We start from the raw sequence: 21,663 nt of genomic DNA on the forward strand, positions 1-21,663 counted from the left end.
GCTTGGGCAGCTGTCTCCTGTTCACATCCCCTACTTCATTTCTAGATTCCATTTATGACCATTTATCATACTCCGGGCCCTTGGCACACACAGTCTTTTTTCACCCTCATGATTGCCCTGTAAAGTTGGCCCATTGGTCATTTCTGTCCCAGGGTCACAGCTGGGTGGCCCAGGCAGGCTCTGTCTGACACCAAAGCCTGTTCACGGTGCCAGAGCCCGGTGGTGGGGGGGCGGGGGTGTGGAGGGGTGGGAGGGCAGGCCCTGAAGCCATGGGCATGCCAGGGAAGTAGTTTGCAGCAAAGCGAGTGTCCAGGGAGTTGTGAGGCTTCAGCACCCTCACCAGGGTTAGGACTGCCCTGGAGTGAGCCCTCTGACCTCTGGCGTGGCCTGGTGGCCCTGTGCCTTTTGTGTGCATCAGGCAGGTCCCGGGGCCAGCATCTGGAACCCAGGACTGAGCCTGGCCGGGAAGGAGAATAGGTGGGTGGTGGGGGTCTTACACCAGAGAAGGTCCCCTGGCCCTGAGGAAGGACCCCAGGAGCCCAGGGCTGCTCCTCCAGCTGCCCTGCCCCACACAGGAAGTGTTGCCATGGTGACAGAGAGGTGGGATTTGGCTGTATGGCGGCTGGAATGCTGCTATGTGCTGCTCCTGGTGCCCCTGTGCTGGCCAGTCAGCCCCTCCTGTTCTCTCCTTGGGGCCAGGTGTGGGGGAACCAAGAGGGGACTGTGGGGCTTCTCCCTAAGCAGGATGCCCTGCTGCCTCGTCCCCTGTGGCTTGCAGGCTGGGAATTACCTCCTGCGGTTCCCCTCAGAGCCTCCTGGGACAGTGCTGGGGCTGCAGGGCTTGCAGGCTGCCTGGGGTCCAGCTACAGCCTCCCCCCTGCCCCGGAGAATGACAGTCTGGGGATCTGAGAGAGGGCTCCTCCTCCCTAGTCCCGCTGAGGTCAGGGAAGAAGAACTTGCCATTTCTGAAAATAAAAATTACTGTAGTAATCTGGAGATAGGGATGGAGGGGTGGGTGGCCACCCTTCTCCCGCCCATGGGGCTTCCTGTGGCCCCTGGGCACACAGAGCCATGTGTGCCCACAGTGGGCACACTGGGCTCTGTCTAAGCTCTTACCTGGTCTCAGCTTCCTTGGTGCCTTCAGTGTTCTCAGAGACCAGTGCCCTGCTCAGAGACCGTCACCACCCTGTGGACATCCTGAGTCCCTTCTGGTCCCCGCTCTGCCTTCCAGCTGCTCAACTCTTCTCACCGCAGGTCCCTCTCACGCAGACCTAGAACAGTAACCTGGCCCACGGGGGGCAGGAGGCTCAGGTAGCTGACAGCTGTCTTGCTGGGTGACTGGATGCAGGTGGCTGCTTCTCCCTGAGCCTCTGGTTTCTCCATGTGTGAAATAGGAAGGTGGGAGATGGGCCAAGGTATGTTCCATCCCCAGCCTGTGCCTCTGACGCGCACGCCCTGCAGGCTCAAGGGCGCCCCTCTCTCCCTCGCCCCGTACCCCCTGCATCTTCACTGGCCTCTGCTCTCCCTGGCCCAGACTCTTCACAGGTGCCAGTTCCCCTGCCTGGTTCACACCTTCTGATCCTTCCTGTCTTATCTCCTATGTTACTTTAAAATCTTTTTTTTTTTTTTTAAGTTTATTTATTTTGAGAGAGTGCGAGAGTATGTGCACGAGCAGGGGAGGGGCAGAGAGAGAGAGGGAGAGAAAGAATCCCAAGCAGGCTCCGCACCACCAGTGCGGAGCCTGACGCAGGGCTCAAACCCATGAACTATGAGATCACGATCTGAGCCAAGATCAAGAGTCGGACGCTCAACCAACTGAGCCACCCAGGCGCCCCATCTGTTACCATGTTTTTAAAAAACACGCCTATTGGATGTGTATCAGACACAGCCCTGAGTGTTCGCCAGTGTTGACACTTCCCACAACAGCCCTCCAAAGGAGGACCCATTACAGTGCTCAGTACTCTTTCTACAGTTGAGGAAACAGGCACAGAGACGTTGGGTAATTCATGCTGGGAAGACATGCTTAGTGTGGCCGGGCAGGTGTTCACCCAGGCAGTGACTCCAAAGCTTGTGCCCACAGCCTTCCCTTTGCTCCTTCCTGGCACTTACAACAACGTGTAGTGACATAGGTATTTCTGTTTGGCTCGCCTCTATCTCCCGACTTGTATATTCTGTGAGTTTGGGGACCCTTTCTGTTTTGACCATGTCCCCAGCGCCCAGTGGAGTATGCAGTTTGAACACTCCACTCGTATTATGAAAGAACAAATGAATGAGCAGCCTGGTCTCCCCCATGTGACCATCCACCTGAGAACCAGCCAGCTCCTTGCATGGTACTTGGCCTGGGGAAGCCTCGAATGTCTGTCGAATGAATGAATGATGCATGATGCTTTGCTGGTCATCTGTTTTGCTGCTTACACGGGATATTTGCACACTAATGAGAGGGAGGGCCCATGTGACACTTCTCACCGACTCTGGGGTGTGAGGGCAAGGCTGATCTTGCCCTGGCCCCACAGCCCCCTCGTGTGGAGAGGGGTGTGGGGCCCTGGTTCTCAGGCACCAGCCCCAACTTCCTGTGCTGGCTGCTGGGTGGGAAGGGAGCAGTGGGAAAAGCCCCTTAAACAACCCGGGCGTTCCAGGGTCTCCCACGCTGGGGTCCGCCTCCGCAGGCTGGGGAGGGGGCGCTGGGCCAGCTCCTCCCAGGCCACCTCCCTTCTCTCATTCATTCCCAAGGAGATCGTGGGAAGCTTGGAGGAAGCTGGCCACAGTTTGGGGTGAGCTATTTTTGGTAACAGGGTCTTTGGTCTCAGGCTCCAGGGGCCGAGGTGACTGGGAGGGAGCTGTTTGCATTTCCTCTGGCCCCTTCTGCTCCTCCCTGCCTGGGCCCAGGGGACAGGGCTGCCTGGGGTGTGAACTTGCCTCTCCTCCCTGGGCCCAGGAAGCCTTCCTGCTAGCAGCTCCAGCACCGCGGGAGGGCGAGGAGGAGCGCTTCTGTGCGTTCTCCGCTCTCCAGGGACCATTCCCTAGAGCCTGGCATCAGGCCCTCTCCCCAGCCCCTGGCACTCAGGAGGCAGCTGGGATGCTTGCTATCCCTTGATCTGTAGTAGGCCGGCTCTTGCATGTAGTGTCATTTGGTGCTCAGACAGCCCTGGGAAGTAGGCAGCCCAGGCAACACGCCCCATTCACAAGTGAGAAAAATGAGGTTCTGAGAGAGCACAGGGGTCCCCAGAGGCTGGGGTTGGTGACCGGCAACTGAGTGCCTCCCAGTCTAGGAACCTGCAAGGACAAGGATGTGCTGCTGGCCTGGCACCGTCACTGTGGCAGGACAGCCCAACAGTCCCCTTTGGAGGAGGGAGACTGAGCCCAAGCTTGGTGACCGGGTGGCCCTCTGGGTGCAGAGCTTTCCTCAGCCAAGGTGAGGCTGGGGTCCATCCTGTAGTGATACAGTCTTCCCTGTCCCCAGCTAGCCTCTTGGGGTCACCATCCTGGCCCTTCCTGCCCTCTGTAGGGCTCTCCGGCAGGTGTCCCCCCTGCAGGAGGACCTGGTGGCTCAGCACCATCTTTTGTGTCCTCCAGAGCACAGAGGCCCACAAGAACAGCAAGGATGGCTGGCTGGTGTGGACGGGCACCCAGGAGCACCTTGTGTCCAGTGGATTCAACCAGGTAGGGCTCCTCCCAGATGGGCGGGGTACCCACACCAAGAGGGTAGGAGTGAAGCCCAGGGGGAGGTGGGGGACGGCTAGCCAGCTCTAGGCTTGTCCATATACGGCCCTGTGTGCAGCTGGGTCTCAGAGTCCCAGGGGACCTCCAGCTGCTGAAAACTGGCAGATTCCATTTGCAATAGCTAAGCCTGACCCTGGGAACCGTGGCAGCCCACCCCAAGGGACCAGAGTCCATGGAGGGAACCGCCCCTTGTCCCTTGTCACCTAAGGGTTCTTAAAGGGGCCGGACATGCAAACCCAAACCCTCCCTCCCTGCCGTGACTCACCCCCCACCGCCACCCTCCAAACTCTGCTCTGGGGCAGGTGCCCCTGTGTCAAGGCTGTTTCCTCAGGCATTGGGTTCCCGGGGATGGGCCCCTCTGAGCCCCTCTTGGCTCCCTCCCTGCAGATGCGTGAGCGTGAAGTGAAGCTCTGGGACACCCGGCACTTCTCCAGCGCCCTCACCTCCATCACCCTGGACACCTCACCCGGGTAGGAGCAGCTGACATGTTGGGATGGATCGGTGGGGAGGGTCAAGGGCTAGATGGTGTCCTGAGTCCAGGTCTGTAATGGACACCATTGGGGAGGGTTCCAAATGTGCCCTGGCAAGGCCCCCTGCAGAGTGGAGGGGCCCAGTCCAGCTGGAACAGGCCTCACCTGGTTCAGGTCTTGTCAGTGAGGGGCTGAGCACCAAAGCGGTCACGGTGCCTGAGCTGGGCTGTGGGGTCGCCTGTTGACCCCATCTCACGTGGACCCTAGCCACAGAGTGGGCCTTTGGCCGTGCAGGCCTCAGCCTGAGGGCTCATGTCGGCGTGTTTTGGCATTTGGGTGAAGGACTGTGACCCGGCAGACACATGGGTGGGAGACATGGACATGCCCTTGATTTTGCTGTGGCTGTTTTGGTGATGCCGAGGGTCGAAGAGACCAAAGCTTTGATAGGGTGGACGTGGTGGGGAGGTGGGGGGGGACATTCGGGCTGGCAGGCTTGCAGGCTTTATGGAAGCTCCTTAGCCCGGGCCACACGCCTGTCTCTGGTGGTTTTGGCGGGTGAGTGAGGGGGTGGGTGCGCCTGGGTGGCTTGGGACTGCAAGTGCGCCTCATCTTTCCATCCTCATGGCAGTGTGTGCAGGAGGTTTGTGGGGTGCCGTGGGTCCAGGCCAAGCCAGTTCCATGCACGGGTGCCTAGGCTCACTGTGGCTTAGGCACAGGAGGCTCTCAGAGATGACTGCCTGTCACAGTGAGGAAACAAGGCGTAGGAGAGTGGGGGACCAGTCTGGCTGGGGTAGGAGGAGGCAGGGGCCCGGTTCCCTTTCAGAAGCCTCAGCCCTGCTCTCCCATGACTCTTGGAGGGGCTTGCACCTCCCCAGGCAGAGATCTGTGAAGATCAGAGCCAGGAGAAGGTCTTGGTCCCTTGGCTATCTATCCAGCCCCTTCCTCTTCCACTCATGACTGGGGAGACTGAGTCACAGAAGAGGGTGGTGACCTGTCCAAGCTCCAGGTGTGGCATGGACGTGTTTGGGAGCGGGGAAGTCTGATGCCATAAGAACTCTTGCCAAGTCACCCCCCACCTGAGAGCTCCCAGGGAAGGGGTAACAGCGGCAGTGACCCTCCACTCCCACCCCCCTCTTAAAACCCAGGAAGAGGCTGGGGAGCTGGTGAGGCCCATTTTGCAGACGGGGAAGGCAAGGCTGAGTGAGATCCAGTGCCTTGGAACCACACAGTGCAAGGCCTCTTCCTACTCTGGGCCCTGGGGTCCTGGTGACTGCCCACCTGCGCTGGAAGAATAAGAGCACCCAGGCCCTGAGGTTGCATTGGTATCTTAGCCCCCATGCCTCCCCGGGCCAGATATCTCCTTCCCTACAGGGCTCCCCAGCAGGAGGGAGGTGGACCAGCCAGGAAAAGGGACCCAGCACTAGCTATCAAGTCCTCCTCCACCCACCACTTCCTGCCTTCTAGGCTCCACCCCTGGCTCCTGATGGGTCCCCCTCCCCCGCAGAGCAGCCCCCGCCCCTCCCCAGCATTGCCCCTGGAGGAGTTAACGATGCCCAGACCCCACGGTGCCACTGGCCAAGGCTGACCCTGTAATTACAGCGGTTAAGAATAGCTTCGCAGGGCCAGCAAGGCCTGGAATTTCTCAAATCACTCCCAGATGGGTGGCCAGGCCAGTGTCCCGCCCCCTCCTTCCCCCCACTCCTGGCCCCTGCCCTGCCAGGCCACACCCTTGGCAGAGGAGTGGGGACTCTCCGGCCCTCCGTGAAGCTGGTGGACCAGGGTAGTGGTGGCACATGCCCTGCCCCCTCAGGCTCCCTGGAGGGTTAGGCCTGCTGAGTGACTGGGACTGAAGATGTCCAGGGTGTCAAATGTGGGGATAGCCGTGGATTTCCAGTATACCCGCCCTCCTCTCTCCCACTCTCAGTTTCTTTTACAGCTTTTCCATCTCAATCTGAGCAAAGCAGTGTGTGTTCTTATAGGAGCTAGAGGGGGCCAGGGCTCAGGCACTCACCTCTCCCGGTCATCTCCTAGGAAGAGCCCAGGGCCCCCCCGCCTCCCAGGGGCCCCTGTCACAGCCCCCACCATCACGTGTGGAGCATACCTCATCAAGAGTAGGGGAAGAGCAGGACATCAGGGGCCTATGTGTGAAGCCAAGCTCAAGCAGCAGGTCCCTCAGATGTGCCAGGGGCTGTGTTCAGTGCAGGGTGAAGGTGGGAAGGTAGGCAGCAGGGCCTGGCACTGAAGGAGCAGCTCACATTGTAGACTGGGAGGTGTAAAAATGCCGCCTGCCTCAGTCCAGTGCTTCTGGATGGTGGAGTGGTCAGCTGTACCCATCGTCAGCCACAGGCAGGTGGGGAGGTCTCTCCTCCGGTTCCTTCAGAGGCAGCGGAGGCCAGAGAAGTCGATCCTCTGTTGAGAACACCCCAGCAGCCAGGCTGTGCAGGGTGGAGGCTGGGGTTCAGTTTCTGCTGCTTCCCACTGCGGAGCTTCTGCTGTTCACAGTGGCCCTGCCCCTCTCCTGGACGCCCACGTGGCTGGCCACCCCATCCCGGGCCAGGGAGCCCGTGTTGGGATCCTATCCCCGCCTGCGGTGAGCAAGCTGCCAGCTCACCTCTCCCAGGCTGTGGTTCTCTTCTGGAGAGGATTTGCTGGGCATTAGTGGGAGCGTGTGTAGCCCGTATGGCACAGGGCCTGTGGCAGCAAAAACCCAGCAGTCAGAATTGGCGTTTCCCTACATCTATCCCTGGACCCTGCCCCAGAGCCGTGGGCATTGTCCTGGGTAAGGGTTGTATCTTGGCTTGGTCTCCCACTCTGCCCCTGCCCCCGCCCCACCCCTTCATCCCCTAGCTCCTGATCTGCTGGGATACCCCAAATCCCTTTTTTGGGAGGGCTGGAGTAAGCGTTTAGCCCCTTTCTTTAGGTCCCGCCTTCCCCCCCCCCCCCCCCCCCCCCCGCCATCCCACATCCCACTAGGCCAGGTTTGGCTTTGCAGTGAAAACATTTATTCAGCAGCCACGCTGTGTTCAGCAGCGGCCCGTGGGCCCACAATGGCCCCTTTGACAGGGCTGCCGAGGGGGAGGGCAGGCCTTGCCATACTGCTCCCCTAATGGGACCCAGGCTCACAGGAAATCCACCTGGGCTGCCGCCGCTGCCTCAGGAAGAAGGGGCCCCACCCAGGCTCACTGCCACCATCCTCTGCTGCCCAACACGACCCACCGCCCACCTCCTCCCTTCCCATGCCAGAACCCTCAGCAGCCACTAATTGAATCCAGAGCCTCGCGTGGCTGGGCCTGACTCGGCGCTGACATCAATGCCCTGAGCCACAGGGCCTGCTCCCCAGACCTGACTGGGCTGCGTCCTTCCAGCCAGGGTGAGGCTGGTGAGGCCCAGGGGCCATGACCCACTGAGGAGACACAGGCACGGGGCTTCGGGGAGGCTCGCTCAGCAGTCACAGCACCTCTCTGAGGCCTCAGGGCCCACTTTGCCTCCTGTCCCACGGTCATGGGAGAAGGTGCTGTGTATCCGTCCCTGTTCCCAAGCTTCCAGCACCCAGTCTGGGCCAGAACTGCACTCTACATCCTTGGCCCTGCCCCCACACAGCCTGCAGCTTTCCTGGAAAACACTCCCACTTCCGGGGTTTCTGGAAAGCCTGGGCACATCCCAAATGCAGAGAGTAAAGGGGCATCACAGGGCTACCAGGCCTTCACAAGCCAGGCTCAGACCTTTTGTCCTGTCCCTGGGCCACCTGCCCCAAACAGCCCTGGCTGGGTCCCTTCACAATCACCAGAGGATTCCTGCCTTTCAGGATCCATGCTGCCCCTCCAAGGTGCCTTTCTGCAGCTGGAACAGGAGGCCGGGAGCAAGCTTTCCCAGCCCGAGCCCATGCGGAAGGGCATCAGGACTGCAGGCAGGGCTGGGCTGTGTGTTGTGCCAGGCCCCGGACACAGGCTCCTGCTGCAGTAGGCGCACTCCCTCCGCAGAGGAAGGTAGGCGGTGAACTGCCTGTCAGGCCCTTCCCTGAGGAGGAGCCCTTGCAGACCCTGTCGGTCTTTCTGTCTTTATCTGCTACGAGCCCTCCCCAGCTTCACAGGGGCAGTACAGTTCCTGCTGGCTGACCACTGGGCCTGGGCAAGGTAAGGCTGCCCTCATGTTCCTCTTCTTCAAGGTTAGGAGCTGCCCAGCTCCCGTCTGGCTCCGGCCTGCATCCCAGTCTCAACAAGAGACTGAATCAGGCACCCCAGCTGAGGCTGGGCAGACACAGCCCAGGGCAGGATCCCGGGAGGGCAGGCCACCCTGGCATAGTCCTCAGCGGCAGCCCTCCCACCCTGGGGGTTCTGGCCTCCCGCTTACCTCCACACCCACCCAGGTACCCTGGGCCATGCCAGAGAAACACACTCATTTCATCTTTTATTTTTCTTACAAAAGGCCTTCATATCATTGTTTGTCTTACAAAAACCAAAGTCCTTGTCTCTGAGTTTGAAAAACATTTTCCCAGAATAAGTGGGAAAGAATCTCTTATAAATATATTTTTAAAAACCAAAGCAAAACATGTTCCTAAGCGTCTGTCTTTCCAGTTTCTTTTGTTCCTTTGCTCCTTGGGGCCGAGGCTGGGCCACATGCCCCATCCCCAGCCTTTCTCTCCCTCTGCTGTCTTTCTGGGGGCTTCCTTCACTGGCCCCCAGGATCTCCTGGGAGGGGGGCCTGGCAGCCCTGGGCCTGTGTTACCAGCACACGGCAGGGCCCGCCCCACCCTTCCCCAGGGAAGGTGCACGTTGCAGAGAACTGGGCAGATGCCGTCCTCGTAGGCACTCAGGCATAGCGCCACCTTAGAGGTGGTCACCTGCGTCCCAGGATCTCACAGATGAGGAGACTGAGGGGCAGGATCTTGCTGTGGTCACACAGCCCTCACCTTGATGTGTCCTCTTTGTAGGGATCCGAGAACTTCCTTGGTCTGGCAGCAGGAGGGTGCTGGCGGGTCCAGCAGGGCTGAGAGCCTGGCCTGGCAGCCTGTCGCTTCCGGGCTTAGATGTAGGGCTTAGTGGGGAGGGGCCCCTGGGGGCTGGCCCCCGGGTAGCCCATGAGAGGCACCTCACACTCCGGCCCACTGGGTGGAGCTTCCCCGCCGCCCTCAGTCGCCTTGGGGCCTGGCTCCAAGGGGGCCTTCACCCCCTCCAGCTCCAGGGGCCCAGTCCCTGGCCCCACCTGTCCTTTGCCGTGAGTGGCAGCCGCTGCCGTCCGTCCCCGCCGCACACAGTAGGCTGCCCCCACGGCAGCCAGTGCGGCCAGGAGCACTGCAGCCAGGGCGGGAGCGATGAGGAGCGGCAGGTTGCCCTCCCGGGCCTGGGTGACAGGGGCATGGTTGGAGCGGACGGCTGGGGGTGTGCGGGCCTCCCCACAGGCCTCTTCGCCCTCCGGCACCCGCCCGGCCCCCAGAAGCCTGACGCAGATGGAGTAGGTGGCGTTGGGCCGCAGCTGGGTGACTGTGTACTCAGCAAGCGAAGCAGGCAGCCGCAGCGTCACCGGCCGCTTGTCGGGGCCTGACAGGTTACGGTAAGTGAGGCGGAGGCTCCTGAGCTGCGCGGTGCTGCCCTGCAGGTAGCGCTGCAGCCCCACGCGCAGGGACGTGGGGCTCGCTGGCTCGATGCCAAGGGGAAGGGGCTGTGGCGGCTCCGGCGTGGCTGGGGCGGGGCTGGGCTGGGGCCCCTGCCTCACCCGGCTCTCGCAGTAGAGGCCCGTGAAGAGCTCAGGGCACAGGCACTCCAGGTGGCCGTGCACTCCCAGGTGACAGGTGCCCCCGTTGAGGCAGATGGACGCTGGGCAGTCCTGGGGCCTCGGGGGAGCTCCCAGAGTGGGTGGGGCGGCAGGCGGCAGGCTGGGGGCCTCCGTGGCAGGCTGCGTGGGGCTGAGCCAGGTGGGAGCTGGACTGGAAGGTGAGAGAGTTGGCCCCCAAGCCATGGGCTTTGTGGTGGGGGCCGTGGCCGTGGTGGTGGTGGCTGGGCAGCCAAAGTCAGCATATTCAAGGTCTAGGAGCAGCCGGCCAGCGTTCTTGGGTGGGAAGTGGCAGCGTGTCTCCTCCGGGCTGGCCAGTGCCACGCGGCTCTCCCGCACCCAAGGGCCAAACCAGCTCAGGGGACACACGCAGTTGAAGGGGTTGCGGGCGGCCGCCAGGAGCCGCAGGCGGGGGAAGAGGGTAGAGAGCTCGTGTGGGAGCGCCTGCAGGCTCAGGTTGCTCAGGTCCAGCTCTTGCAGGGCCACCAGGCCGGCCAGGCTCTCGGGCCGCAGCTGGGCAATGCGGGTGTTACCGGCCAGCCGCAGGCGCGTCAGCCCCCGGAGGCCCCGGATGGCCAGCGGGACTCGCTCCAGCTGGTTGTCGGACACATCCAGGTCGTGGAGGTTGCGTAAGCGGCCAAAGAGCCCCTCGTCCAGCCGCCGCAGTCCCAGGCCGGCCAGCCTCAGTGCCTCCACGTTGGCAGTGTCCAAGGTGCCAGGCTCCAGGGCCGGGAGGCTGTTGTGACTGAGGTCGAGCAGCAGCAGGCGCGGCAGGTGCAACGGGGGCAGGGCCCGCAGCTCGTTGTCCTGCAGCTTGAGCTCCAGGAGGCTGTCTAGTGTGTCAAAGGCTCCGGGCTGGATGTGGCGGATGCGGTTCTTGCCCAGGTAGAGGCGCTCTAGGCGCCGCAGGCCGCGGAAGGTCTCGTTGGTGATCTCGCGCAGCCTGTTGGCAGTCAGGTCCAGGTTGCTGAGGTTGGCGAGTGGTTGGAAGACCCCGCCGGGCAGGCTGGCGAGCTGGTTCTGTGACAGGTCTAGGAGCTGCAGCCCTGGCAGGCTGGCAAAGCTGCCTGCATCGAGTGTGGTGATGCCGTTCTCGAAGACGTAAAGGCTTGCCGTGTCAGGGGGCACGTCCCGGGGCACTGTGGTTCCCTGGCGGGCGGCACAGAAGACCGTCTGCGGCTGGTTGCACTGGCAGCCTGTCGGGCAGCACTGCACTCCGGGGACTGGGGCCAGCAGCAGCAGCAGCAGTGGCGGCAGCATTGGGGGCAGAGGGATTCTGGGGTACATCTTCTGGGTCCTGGGAGCAGAGAAGTGGTAGAGACAGGAGACCATGAGTCAGGGACCCAGGGGACAGCCACGCCAGGAAGGACCAAGAAGGGAATTCCCAGCCCCCTTCGTCACTCCCTGCCCCCAAATCTGACAGCGCACAGTAGTTATGAGTCAGGTCCCCAGTGCCCCGGCCTCGTTCCTGCCCCGGCCCCATCAGTCTCTCACTGAGTGACTTTGAGCAGTCACATGACTTCGTTAGGCTATCAGTTGCTACTTCCTGCGCTGTCACCAGGGTTTAGTGGGCTGATGTGTGCACAGGGAGGCTGGCCCCCAAACACTCAGTGATCATGAAAATCCCCTTCTCCTTAACTCCAGCCCTCTTGCCTCTGCGGCTCAGGGAGAACACGTGGTCAGAAAGCATCAGGCTCTGTGCCCTCCCTGCAGTTCCAGCCCCACCCCTCCTCCCCCCCTTCGCCTCTGCTGAGGTGGACAGGCCAGGAGGGAGCGTGGTGGGTCCTAGAGCGGCAGCCCCTCCCCACAGCGTCTGGGAGAGAAGGGGCGGGCAGCCAGCGCGTAAGCAGAGAAGCTGACTGCCCCGCGCCCTGCCGCCACGCTCTGTGTCCTCCAAGTGAGAGAGACTGCGGCGGGAAGACTTCACACGGAAACTATGGGATCGGTGTTTTTCCACTTATGAAGTCAGACCTGCCCCATATGGGAGCTGAGGGCCCGCCAGGACTTGGCCAGGGTGGGGGACGCTCCTAGGGGAGGGGGCAGAGGAGGGCCTAAGCCCTTGGCAGGTGTCCCCTGGTCTTCAGATCTCTCATCTCTGAGGTGTGATGACAGATCTAGAGGTGGGGGTCCTGGCCTCCCCAGACTGACCCGGGGCAGGTGGAGGGACACTGGTTGCGGGGTGGCCCCAGAAGCAGGGCTGGGCCTAGAAACATTCTGCAGATTGGTTTGTCTGCTGTTTCTTGGGGTGTGCTCTGGCCAGAGCACTGAGAATGAGGAGCGGCAGGCAGCTCTTCCCCTTGTTGGCACACTGAGCATTTATGGTCCCCTCGCATGGCACCCCCAGCAGCCACAGCAGGTGGAAACGATTCTCATTGCTCCCAGATGACAGGAGAGAGGGGGGCTCCAGGAGGTGCAGTGATTTGCCGTCCCACTGCCGGGAAATCTGAGCCGGAGCCCAGGTCCTTAACCACGTCCAGGTGCAGCTAGGCCTGCAGTCCGTGATGGTCCTGCCCTCCTGATGTGGGGCCCAGTCCTGCCCGGGGCGGGGTGGGGGGGTGCTCCCTCTGCTGTTCTGGGCCCCAGCTCGTAGTTGGAACTGCTCAAGACAGAATGGGGCCACAGCACGGGCCCCCCTTCACTCAGGCTCCTCTGAGGAGCCCAGGGGCCACCCTAGCAGCAGTCCCCACTCTCTGGGCCCCTAGAGTCCCTGAGAGGCCAGCACTCCTCCCCTCTAGGCGCCTTCTGCTCACACAAGGGCCTTTTGTGCTGGGCCTCAGCCTCCCCTTCCCCCATGCCTGCCAGCCATCAGGCCATGGCAGGTAACGTGCCCCCCACCCCAATCCAGCCTGTGTTCTGCCCCGCTGCCCTCCGTCGGGCTCCTCCCCCAGGAACATGGGCTCCAGCAATGTGAGGCAGAAGAGGGGGGGCAGGTGGTCCCAGGACAGACTAGACAAGTCACTGGGGAGACCAGCTCTAGGTAAAGGCCTGCTACCCAGGTTGGGCCCGCCCAGGCCCGGCCTGCCTGCAGGGTCCCCTGTGCCAGGGAAGAGGGGCCATCGGCCTCTGCCCCCCTAGTTAACGCCGGTGACCACCTTTCACAGGCCAGCCGGGGAGGCCTTCCTCGACCTCCAGCTGGTGCCCCTTCCCTGGCTGTCTAAGGTCCTGGCTCTACCATCCCCACCCCGAGGGGAGACCCTGCCTGCTCCCGTGTGTCCCAGAGCATGCCTAGCTCACCTTTGCCAAGTGAGTGCTGGGGCAGGGCCTCGTGCTGAACCTCAGATGACACTTGGACCAGAACCTGGAAGGCTTTGTGCCCCTGCTGGCCCTGCCGGCACCGTCCCGAGGGGGCTGCGTGCACCGCACCCAGCCTCCTCCCCGGAGTGGACCCGTTCCACCCTCACTGACTCAGAAGGCAGTGGGTGTGGCCTGGCCTCCAGATGTGGGCTGTGTGCGACCCCCACCCCCCACATCCACGTGTGGGGTGAGCCGCTTCCCCCTGAATCAGCCCTCCCCATGGGGCCGGCAGGGTCAGGAAGGGAGCAGCCAGGCTCCAGGATGGGAGGGGACCCTACACGTGGCCACCCCTGTGGCTTCAGCTCCCTCTGGGTTTTGTATAAGGTCCTAGTTAAGAGCTCATGCTCCAGTCAGGCAACCTGGGCCAGGGGCATCCCAGCCATGAGGCCATAGACTGCGTTTTTCTCTCAGAGCCTCTGTTTCTCTGCTGTCTGCCCAGGCGTTTCAGGCAGCACCTCCTACGACTGGAAGCGCTTAAACACAGAGCAGCCGGGCGTGGCCCCTGGGGGCCTGGGGTGCATGCTGGAGGGTGTTCCCCAGTCTACACGGAGGAGGCATCAGCCTGGGCTCTGGGCTTCACTCCAGAGTCTGTTGGCCCTTTAATCAATAAAGTCATCACGGGGGAGGGAGGCAGAGACGCTCGCTGTAGGTCCGTCTAGCCATAGAGCGGCAATCTGGCCGAGCTGGTGGGGAGCAGGGGCTGGGTCACAAGAGCAATCGGCATCTTGGGCTGGGAAGACCCCAGCAGGCAGCAGCTAGGATGTAGAGCCCTGCTCCACCTGCCCCGTGAGGAGTCAGCATGGGGGCTTTGGGAAATGGGAAGGTGGGTGCTGGCAGCTCTGGGGGCTCCGCCGTGGGCTGTCCTGGCACCAAGAGGAGACCACAGAGTCCCCAGAAGGGACCCAGAAGGTGAAGACTGACCATGGAGGGGGTGGGCAGTAGAGCTACAGGAGATAGAGACCTGAGTGTAGGCCCAAGTTCAGCCCCTAAGTAGCTTCCCGAGTCCCTGTTCACTTCTGGGCCTCATTTTCACCCCAGCCCTGCCTCACTCTCTGGAGTTGTTCTGAGCACCCAGAGTTGTAGTTGTGTGTTGTTCTGTTTGTTTTTAAATGGGGAAGTTCTTTTAACAAGTTCTGGGAGTGATTCTGCCTGTCTGGGCTCGTTCTGGTGTGTGTGTGCTTTGGGGGTGGGGTCTCTCATGGGAGGTCACGGCTTTCCTGGCCATTACAATTCCAGCAGCTCTGAAGGACCAGGGGCCTGGGCTTTGATATCTGATCTGCTGACCCAAGGCAGGGAGGTAGGACCTTTCCCCCTGCAGAGGGTGAGGGGAGACTTTTGGAGGCAGCCCTGAGGCTTTGGGGGGTGGGGTGGGAGGAGGGCAAAGAAAGGGTCCTGGTCTCTTCTCTTAAACCTGGACTCTGCAGACTTGCCTTGACCTGGCCCCACCGTGGTGTGATGGGAAGAGGCAGGAAACAGAGGCCCAGGCTCTTGCTGCTGGCCTTGCTGCCCTCCAGGGGACAGTTGCTGGGATGGGGCTTTAAGGTCCCACTGTCCGCAGTCCCAGCCTGGCTGTATGAGAGCCTGGCCATGGCCCTTTACTTCCCTTCCCATCTGTGAAGGCGGGGAGTTGGGAGGGGTCCTGGTTATAGCGCCTCATTGTCAGGGCTGTTTAGTTTGTTCTTGGAGCGCATGCTAAGTGCTCAGTAAACATTTGTTACTGAAGGTGTTACCCATAAAACCTGAGCCCTGCCTTCTGCACATACAGGGTGAGGATGCCATGGTGGGAGGGGGGTTTTGTGCCACTTTCAGCACAGACAGGAGGTCCCTTGGGTCCAGGGGAGGCTTCCATGCAGAGGCTGCCCTCTGTCCTCCACCCTTGGGTGTGGGAGAGTAGGAATTGGAGAAAGCCAACTGATGAGGGGTGTATTTAGTTCTGGCAGTGGGTGGGGGAATGAGCTGACCTTTGGCCAGCCCCCCTTCAGCCTATGACCTGGAGGTGGGGAAAGGGAGCAGAGGGAGGAGCTCTCAGGGGGATCCTGGTGCCCCCACCCACCTGTGAGTGTAGGGGACACCTGGAGGCACCCACTCACACACAGGCACTGGGTCAGGCAGGGACTAGTGAGTGGGTGGAACCCAGGCATCTGTGTGACCACATCAGACCTTAGGCTGCTCATCTCACTGCTCCTGGGGAAGGCCACAAGGCTGGTGAGGGAATAGGGTTGGACAGATGAACAGATGAGGCCAGCACAGCCCCTTCCTGTGCCAGACACTGCAGAATGGGCGCAGGGGTCAGGTGCTGCAGGTCTGACCCTGAGACCCTGAGACTCTGGGCCTCTGGCTCCCAGTGCTTCCTGCCCCCCCCCCCCCCGCCTCCCCCCCCCCCCCCCCTGCCCAGGCTAAGTACTGCTGGCCAGGCCTGGCAGCAGCCCAGCCCAGGAGTCTGCCAACCCCCCAGGCAGGCGGGGACCATGCCGGCGGCCAGGACGGCTGGCTCCGGTTTCGCTGACGTGTCTGAGGAGGCTCAGAGCCTGGGCTGGGTCCGCCTATCTCCCCATCCCTGGGGCACAGCAAAGCCGAGAGGTCAGAATCTCTGTCCTAGGCCCTCAGGGGAAGGGGCTGAGGTGGGGCTGGGGGCCTTAGTCAGACCCTGTGATGAAGCTGGGAGTCCTTACTAGTCTACGCCTCTCTGCCTTACTCTGTGTACCTCCCCAGCCAGCTCTGCTCATTCTACAGATGAGGCCCAGACACCACTTCATGACCCCATCCAGTTTCCTTCCCTTTCTGGGTTTCTGTTTCCCACCTATAACCCGGAGGTTTCTCAACCCCAGCTGCACATGAGAATCATCTGGGAAGCTTTGGAAAGTTCCTGATGCCCTCTGCCACCACCACTACCACCCCTACCCCTAACCTGGGGCAATTAAATGAGAACTTCTGGGATAAGGCCCCAGCAGAGTTGTGTAGGAGAGGCTCCTTGGGTGAGTCGCCCCTACAGACATTGGGGCAGAAGGTTGCAAAGGGGGACAGTCTGGATGTCAGTCTTCTCTCCCTGTCTGGGAAGGGGTGTGGATCCCCAACAAATGTGGCAGGTGTGGCTGGCTGGCAGCGCTAGAAGAGCAGGAGCTGGGCCCTCCTCCCCACTGCCCCCACTCCTCCAAGGCAGGAGCTGCCTGGCCCCAAGTGGCTGCCTTCTTTGGCACCATGGATGACTTGGCAGCTACCAGACCTGTCAGCCCAGGGCTGGGAGACCAGTGACTAAAGCCATTCTGCTCAAGTGGGCCCTCGGGGCAGCGAGATATGTCATTTCAGTCAGGAGAGGTGCCACTCTGTTGGGAGAGGACACCTGCTGCCCCAGAAGCTATTTGGTGGCTGCAGCCCAACTAGAAATGGGCCAGTCCAGATGCTCCCATCCGCACACTCAGGTGTGATGCCACGGGGGCTGGGCCCAGTCAGATGCAGGGCTGCCTTGCTGCCCTGTCCCCACCCAGGGCCAAGCATTCATCAAGGAAGGCCCTAACCCTGCAATTAACCCTGAATTTGCCAGAGGAAGACCTTAGTCACCAAGGGAGGTCACCAGCCCAAGCCAGCTGCGCCCAGGTTGTCTGGGGCCTAGGCAGGGACTGAGAAGTAAGTGGCCCTAGAGGGGTCTTGCCCTTCTCATTTGCCGTGCCCAGGGTACTCAGTTTCCCTGTGGCAGAAATGGCCTTTTCTGGGGTCCCCGAGTGGCTCAGGGGAGCCACAACCCGGTCCCCTGTGCCTGGGTCTCTCAATTCTTACTGCTGCCCGTCCAGGCCCAGGGCCAGTAGGGGCCCCAGTGACTGCCCCAGCCCCAGCCCCTTCTCAATGCAAGCCAGTTCTCTCCTCCCTCTTTAATTAAATCTCTCAGGCAGCCGCGGAGGAATGTCAGAGCCTTATTGCATTCCCCTGGAGGAGACTGGTTGGGGGACCATCCCCAACCTGGAGAACTGGCCCCTTGCCTGCCTCTACCCTCCAAAACCAAGGTGGCTCAAGGAAGCCTGCTTCAGCCTCCTCATACCCAGAGAGGCTGGAATGAGGAAAAGTGGGGGAGGCTCAAGGGCCTGGCCGGCCAGGCGGACCAGCCAGCTGAGGGAAAGCAATCCGGCTGACTCTGGAATGTGGAAACCGATAAAAGGAAGAAGGCTGAGCCCCTGTCCGCCTGTGGTGCACTCAGACTCCCGCAGCACCCTTGCCCGCCCCCAAACACAGCCCTGTTCCAGTCACGCGCGCGCAGACACATGCCCACGCCAGACACACGCCCATTGGGCTGTGCTCTGACACACACACACACGCGCGCGCGCACACACACACACACACACACACACCCTCCCCCTTCTCCAAGAAATCTTGCAAATTCCACAGCAGTGAGGGGAGCTGGTTTTCTTGGCAGTGCAGAGCCTTGGGCTCCCTGGCTCAGGGAGGGACTCTTAAGGGGAGCTGAGGGGGGCTTATAGGAGGGGTCACTAACCGGGTTAGGTGGCACTGTTGCCCTTTCCAAGAGCTCAGGGCCTGCCAATGGTCAGGGATGCTTCTGTGAGACAGACTCACCCTAGCCTTCTCTCTGGTCCCCAAGGGGGCTGGCTGGCTGGCCTGCTGAGGTGGGAGCTGCCTCCTGGGCCCACCTGAGACACCATTTTCCTTTTCCCAGGAGCTACCCAGCTCAGGGATGGGGTTCACTTATAAGACTCCATGGGGACTCAACTATCTTTACGTGGGACTTGTTCCAGCCCCCCTCCAAGGCATTAGTAGGGGTGTCAGGAATGGGAGTCAAGAGACTGTGGACCCGTCTCCTGCCCAGGACATCTCCATGCCTGCCGGAGGAGGCTTCCTAAGGAGAGCACGGGTCTGGCTTTTTGTGTTCAATCCCTCCTCCCCCATTTCCAGAGTGTGGAGAAAGCAAATGCCCTGGGACAGCAACCCCCCACTGACCCCATCTGACCCTCTGGACCCACAGGTCCCAGGGTAGCTGTTTCAGTCTGCAACTGGGGGAGGTGGGGACAGGCAGTGCCCAGGCCCCCAGCCTGGCACATGTGTGCTCATCCCCCCTCCTTGGGCCAGATAATGGTCTGGAGGGAATCCAGCTGGGCTGCTCATTACCAGAGCCCTCTTCCTGCCTCTGACACTCTGTTTACAGAAGCTCTGGGGGCTGAGTCCCCTGGGAGAAGACAGCCAGCCCAGGGGACTGCTCTCCCATCCCCCCACCCGCCTGCTTTATCCCTTTTGGGCCTTGCCAACAGCTGGGCCCATGCTGGACTTTGCTACCCTCTGAGTCAGTTCAAATGGACCGCACTTGGAGGGCACCCACCTAGCTACCCTTCTATGCTCCCAGCACTCAAAGTCCAGCTGACTGGGAAGGAACCTTTAAATTTTAGTACAGTTACCCAGCCCCAGAAGCTTTAGGCCTGGAGAAGAGGGCTCTGCGTCCTGGTGCCTCTTCCAGAACCTCACCTGCCCTTGCCAAAAGGCAAGCGGGGGGGACGCTGGGACCCTCAGGGCCATTTCCTCCTTCCCACCTTTCAGACTCCACCCCTGGGCCCCAGCAGGAGAGGCAGTCAGTGACCCTGGTGTGGTAATCTTTAACGAATGGGGGCAAGGCAGAATGGTTGGCACCAATTGCCAGGCCCGCCAGTGACCACAGGGGACCTCAGCAGCCCTCAGGCCCCAGAGCTGCCAGCCCAGGGACACAAAGGACTAAGCTGGCTCCAGGCCATTGGGTTCATAGCCCAAGCAGAGCCCTGTCCATGGCAGAGGCAGAGACAGAACACCCTAATATCTGGAAAATGAAGGGCCCGAGCCAGCCAAGGTCTGTCCCTCGTGCCCCATGGGGCGTCAAATACCTCGTAGCCACCCCCGACTCCTCCTCAGGGTTGCATGCCTATTGGCCCCCTGCTCTGCCCTGGGTGACAAGGGTCCTCAATACCCAGGCGGCCGATCTGCCCAGTTCTGCACAGGGGCACGGAGGGCTCCAGGCCCAGAACCAGAGTGTCCCACTCCAGAAGGTAAAAGTAACCCAAGACTATGGCTTGGCTATCCCCTCAAAGGGGTTTGATTCATAAAACTGGTCATGCCGGAGGGCCCAGCCGTGGGAGGAGGAAGCGAGGGAGGGGGTGTTTATTTTGTCTGCTCGCAGCCCTGCCGGCTACTGGCCTGTGAGCCTTGTGCGCGCGCGCGGGTGCGCGCGCGGCCGTGGGGTTGCCCGGGACTACAGGAGGAGGGGTCGACTTGGGCGCGGGCAGGGGGTGCACGGGGCCCGCCCGCCCTGCGCCCGGGTGATCGTGCGGGGTTGGGGTCCAGGTGTCGGTCCTGAGTGCGTGTGCGCGCGATAGGGGGGGTTCGCGCGCGTGATCGGCGCGTTGCACAGCCCGCCCCCTAGCGCCCCCCCCCCCCCGTCTCCGCCCGCAGCGCCCCAGCCCGGCAGACACTCACCGGGCGGCGGCGGCGGCGGGAGCCGGGCGGGGTGGGCCGGCCGGCCTGGAAGCGTCCTTGGTTCCAGGGTCCCGAGGCAGCAGCGTCGGTGTCTCCCCGCCCGGGGTTTGGGCTGCGGAGTCGGCTGGCTAGGAGGCGGGTCGCTCTTTAAGGGCCGGGGGCGGGGCCGCTCCCCATGGGGCGGGGCGGGGCCGACAGAGACCCGCCTCCTCTCTCCGCTGAAGGGGTCGTTCCGCCGGGCAACCTAATACTCCACCTCTTGACCGAGGGAATCAGGAGTCCCGCGCTCCAGTCTGGTCTGCCACTAGTTCGCCATACAACCCTGGGCGGGCCCCTGTTTTTCGTCTGAAAAAGAAGAGAATATCGAGGCCAAGAGCCCCAAACCCGGATGCCTGTGACACAACAGGCAGGTGATATAAGGGTAATACAAACTTGAGGAGCTGACCCCAGAGTTTGTAGGGACCTGGAGAGACCGGAGTGGGTGGGTGAGGGTTGGTGTAAGGGCTCAACCCCTATGACCTGCCCCAGTCTGTGAGAGTTGCAGGTTTTTCAAGAGAAACTGGGAATCTGTTTTTTGGTTTTTTTCTTGTTTTGGTTTGTTTTTTGTTTTTTTTTTTTTTTTTGGTTGTTTTTTTTTTGTTTTTTTTTTGTTTTTTTTTGTTTTTTTTTTTTTTTTTTTGAGGTGAAATCTGTCAATGTGTTATTGTTGGTAGCTAATCCCAATTTCAAAAACTTTTGGGCAGGCCACAGAGAGCCCTCTGAGAGCCTCTTAAGTACAATCTCTAATGCCAAATCTGAGTTCGGGGGTGCTTTTAGCCATGAGGGCTTTCAGGGAGGTGAGCATCCCTGGACCATATTCTCCACATTTTAGATGAAGGGACTGAGACACAGGAAGGGAAGTGACCGTCTGCCCAAGGCCCCACTTTTACCATTGTGCTGGATGGGGTGGGATGAACTGGGAGGTTGGGCCTCACACTCAGTGAGTGGGGCCTGGGTGCAGCTGATGGTGGCCCTTGACAGGCAGGAGGGGTGGGTGCCAGGGACTGGACTAGTCCAGAAAAACTCCCTGCCTTGGAGTATTCCAGGAAAATTCTCTGCCCTCTTGCTCCATGTTTGTGGTCAGAATCATGCCTCAGAGCCTTTGGGGACCAGCTCAGCTGCCAGCTTCCAGAAGGCCTTGGGGTACCCGCCATCCCCTCCAGCCTGGCCTGTATTGCATGCTTGTCTTGGTATGGAGATGTGGGGCATGACTTGTGAACCTCTGCTCCTGGGCCAGTGCTGGATCTCTGGTGTGTTTCATTTGGCTCATTTGGGACTTTTTAAAACTTTGAAGCCATTGCCAACATTGAAAAATCCGGTGGCTTCACATCAAAACGGGACTTCCCAGCTTGCCCTTCAGTAGGAACTCTGGGCCAGGGCCAAGGAGTAGCTGCCCCCTCTGATGGAAGCCGAGGCTCACTGGCCACCCCCGTCCCCACAACTCCCAGGTGTCTTCCACCAGGAGCACTCCACCCGCTCACATTCCTGAAGCATTTGAGTTTGCAGTGGGTACTGTGTGGCTTCAGTGAGATGGCCCTGTGTTCCCTAGAGCCCTCAGGAGGGTCCACAGATGCCCCTGGGGGGTGGTGCCGCAACCTAACCCTCCCTAAGGAACAGGACTTTGTGACAGGCCCCCAAGCTTCTCACCTCCCTGTCCGGTTGTTGCCGATGGAGAGAGCCCACACACCTGCCTAAAGGGTGCATCCCTTACCCCAGTGCTGGGCCTGGGCTTACACATGCCATGCTACTACTCACACAGAGGTTCACAGGCAGCTTCCAGGGAACCCCCTCCCCAGTTTTTCCATTCTCCCCTCATATGGCATCAAGGTACCCCTCCCCTTGCCCCGCTTAGAACCTGGTTCTAAGGGAGTGTGGGGCTAGGCTTGGTCCAAGGGGGTCTCGGCTGCCCAGCCTGGGTGACACGGGCAGA

At 61.1% G+C, this 21,663-nt stretch overlaps 2 protein-coding genes across 3 annotated transcripts in view; one reads left to right on the forward strand and one right to left on the reverse strand.

Moving 5' to 3' along the window:
- Positions 1-21,663, forward strand: part of LOC123589134 (coronin-7) — a 57,800-nt gene that overhangs the window by 25,312 nt on the left and 10,825 nt on the right. Inside the window, exons 8-9 of the mRNA XM_045460798.1 lie at positions 3,574-3,660; positions 4,108-4,190. Coding sequence (XP_045316754.1) covers positions 3,574-3,660; positions 4,108-4,190 — 170 coding nt within the window. The remainder of the gene's footprint in view (positions 1-3,573; positions 3,661-4,107; positions 4,191-21,663) is intronic.
- VASN (vasorin) lies at positions 8,585-19,843 on the reverse strand. 2 transcript variants are annotated; one of them, XM_045460799.1, is made up of 2 exons: positions 19,695-19,843; positions 8,585-11,256 (listed from the first exon to the last, which is right to left on the reverse strand). In XM_045460799.1, the coding sequence occupies exon 2, from the start codon at positions 11,244-11,246 to the stop codon at positions 9,213-9,215; it is 2,034 nt and encodes a 677-aa protein (XP_045316755.1). In that variant the 5' UTR covers positions 11,247-11,256; positions 19,695-19,843; the 3' UTR covers positions 8,585-9,212. The 2 variants fall into 2 exon arrangements, with proteins under 2 accessions (XP_045316755.1, XP_045316756.1); XM_045460800.1 differs by lacking the exon at positions 19,695-19,843 and adding an exon at positions 13,194-14,600.

Source organism: Leopardus geoffroyi, chromosome E3 (genome assembly GCF_018350155.1).
Source record: "Leopardus geoffroyi isolate Oge1 chromosome E3, O.geoffroyi_Oge1_pat1.0, whole genome shotgun sequence".
Taxonomy (NCBI): Eukaryota; Metazoa; Chordata; class Mammalia; order Carnivora; family Felidae; genus Leopardus; species Leopardus geoffroyi.

Coding starts and splice junctions, on each gene's coding strand:
- VASN (XM_045460799.1), bottom strand. CDS start 11,246: ATGTACCCCAGAATCCCTCTGCCCCCAATGCTGCCGCCACTGCTGCTG.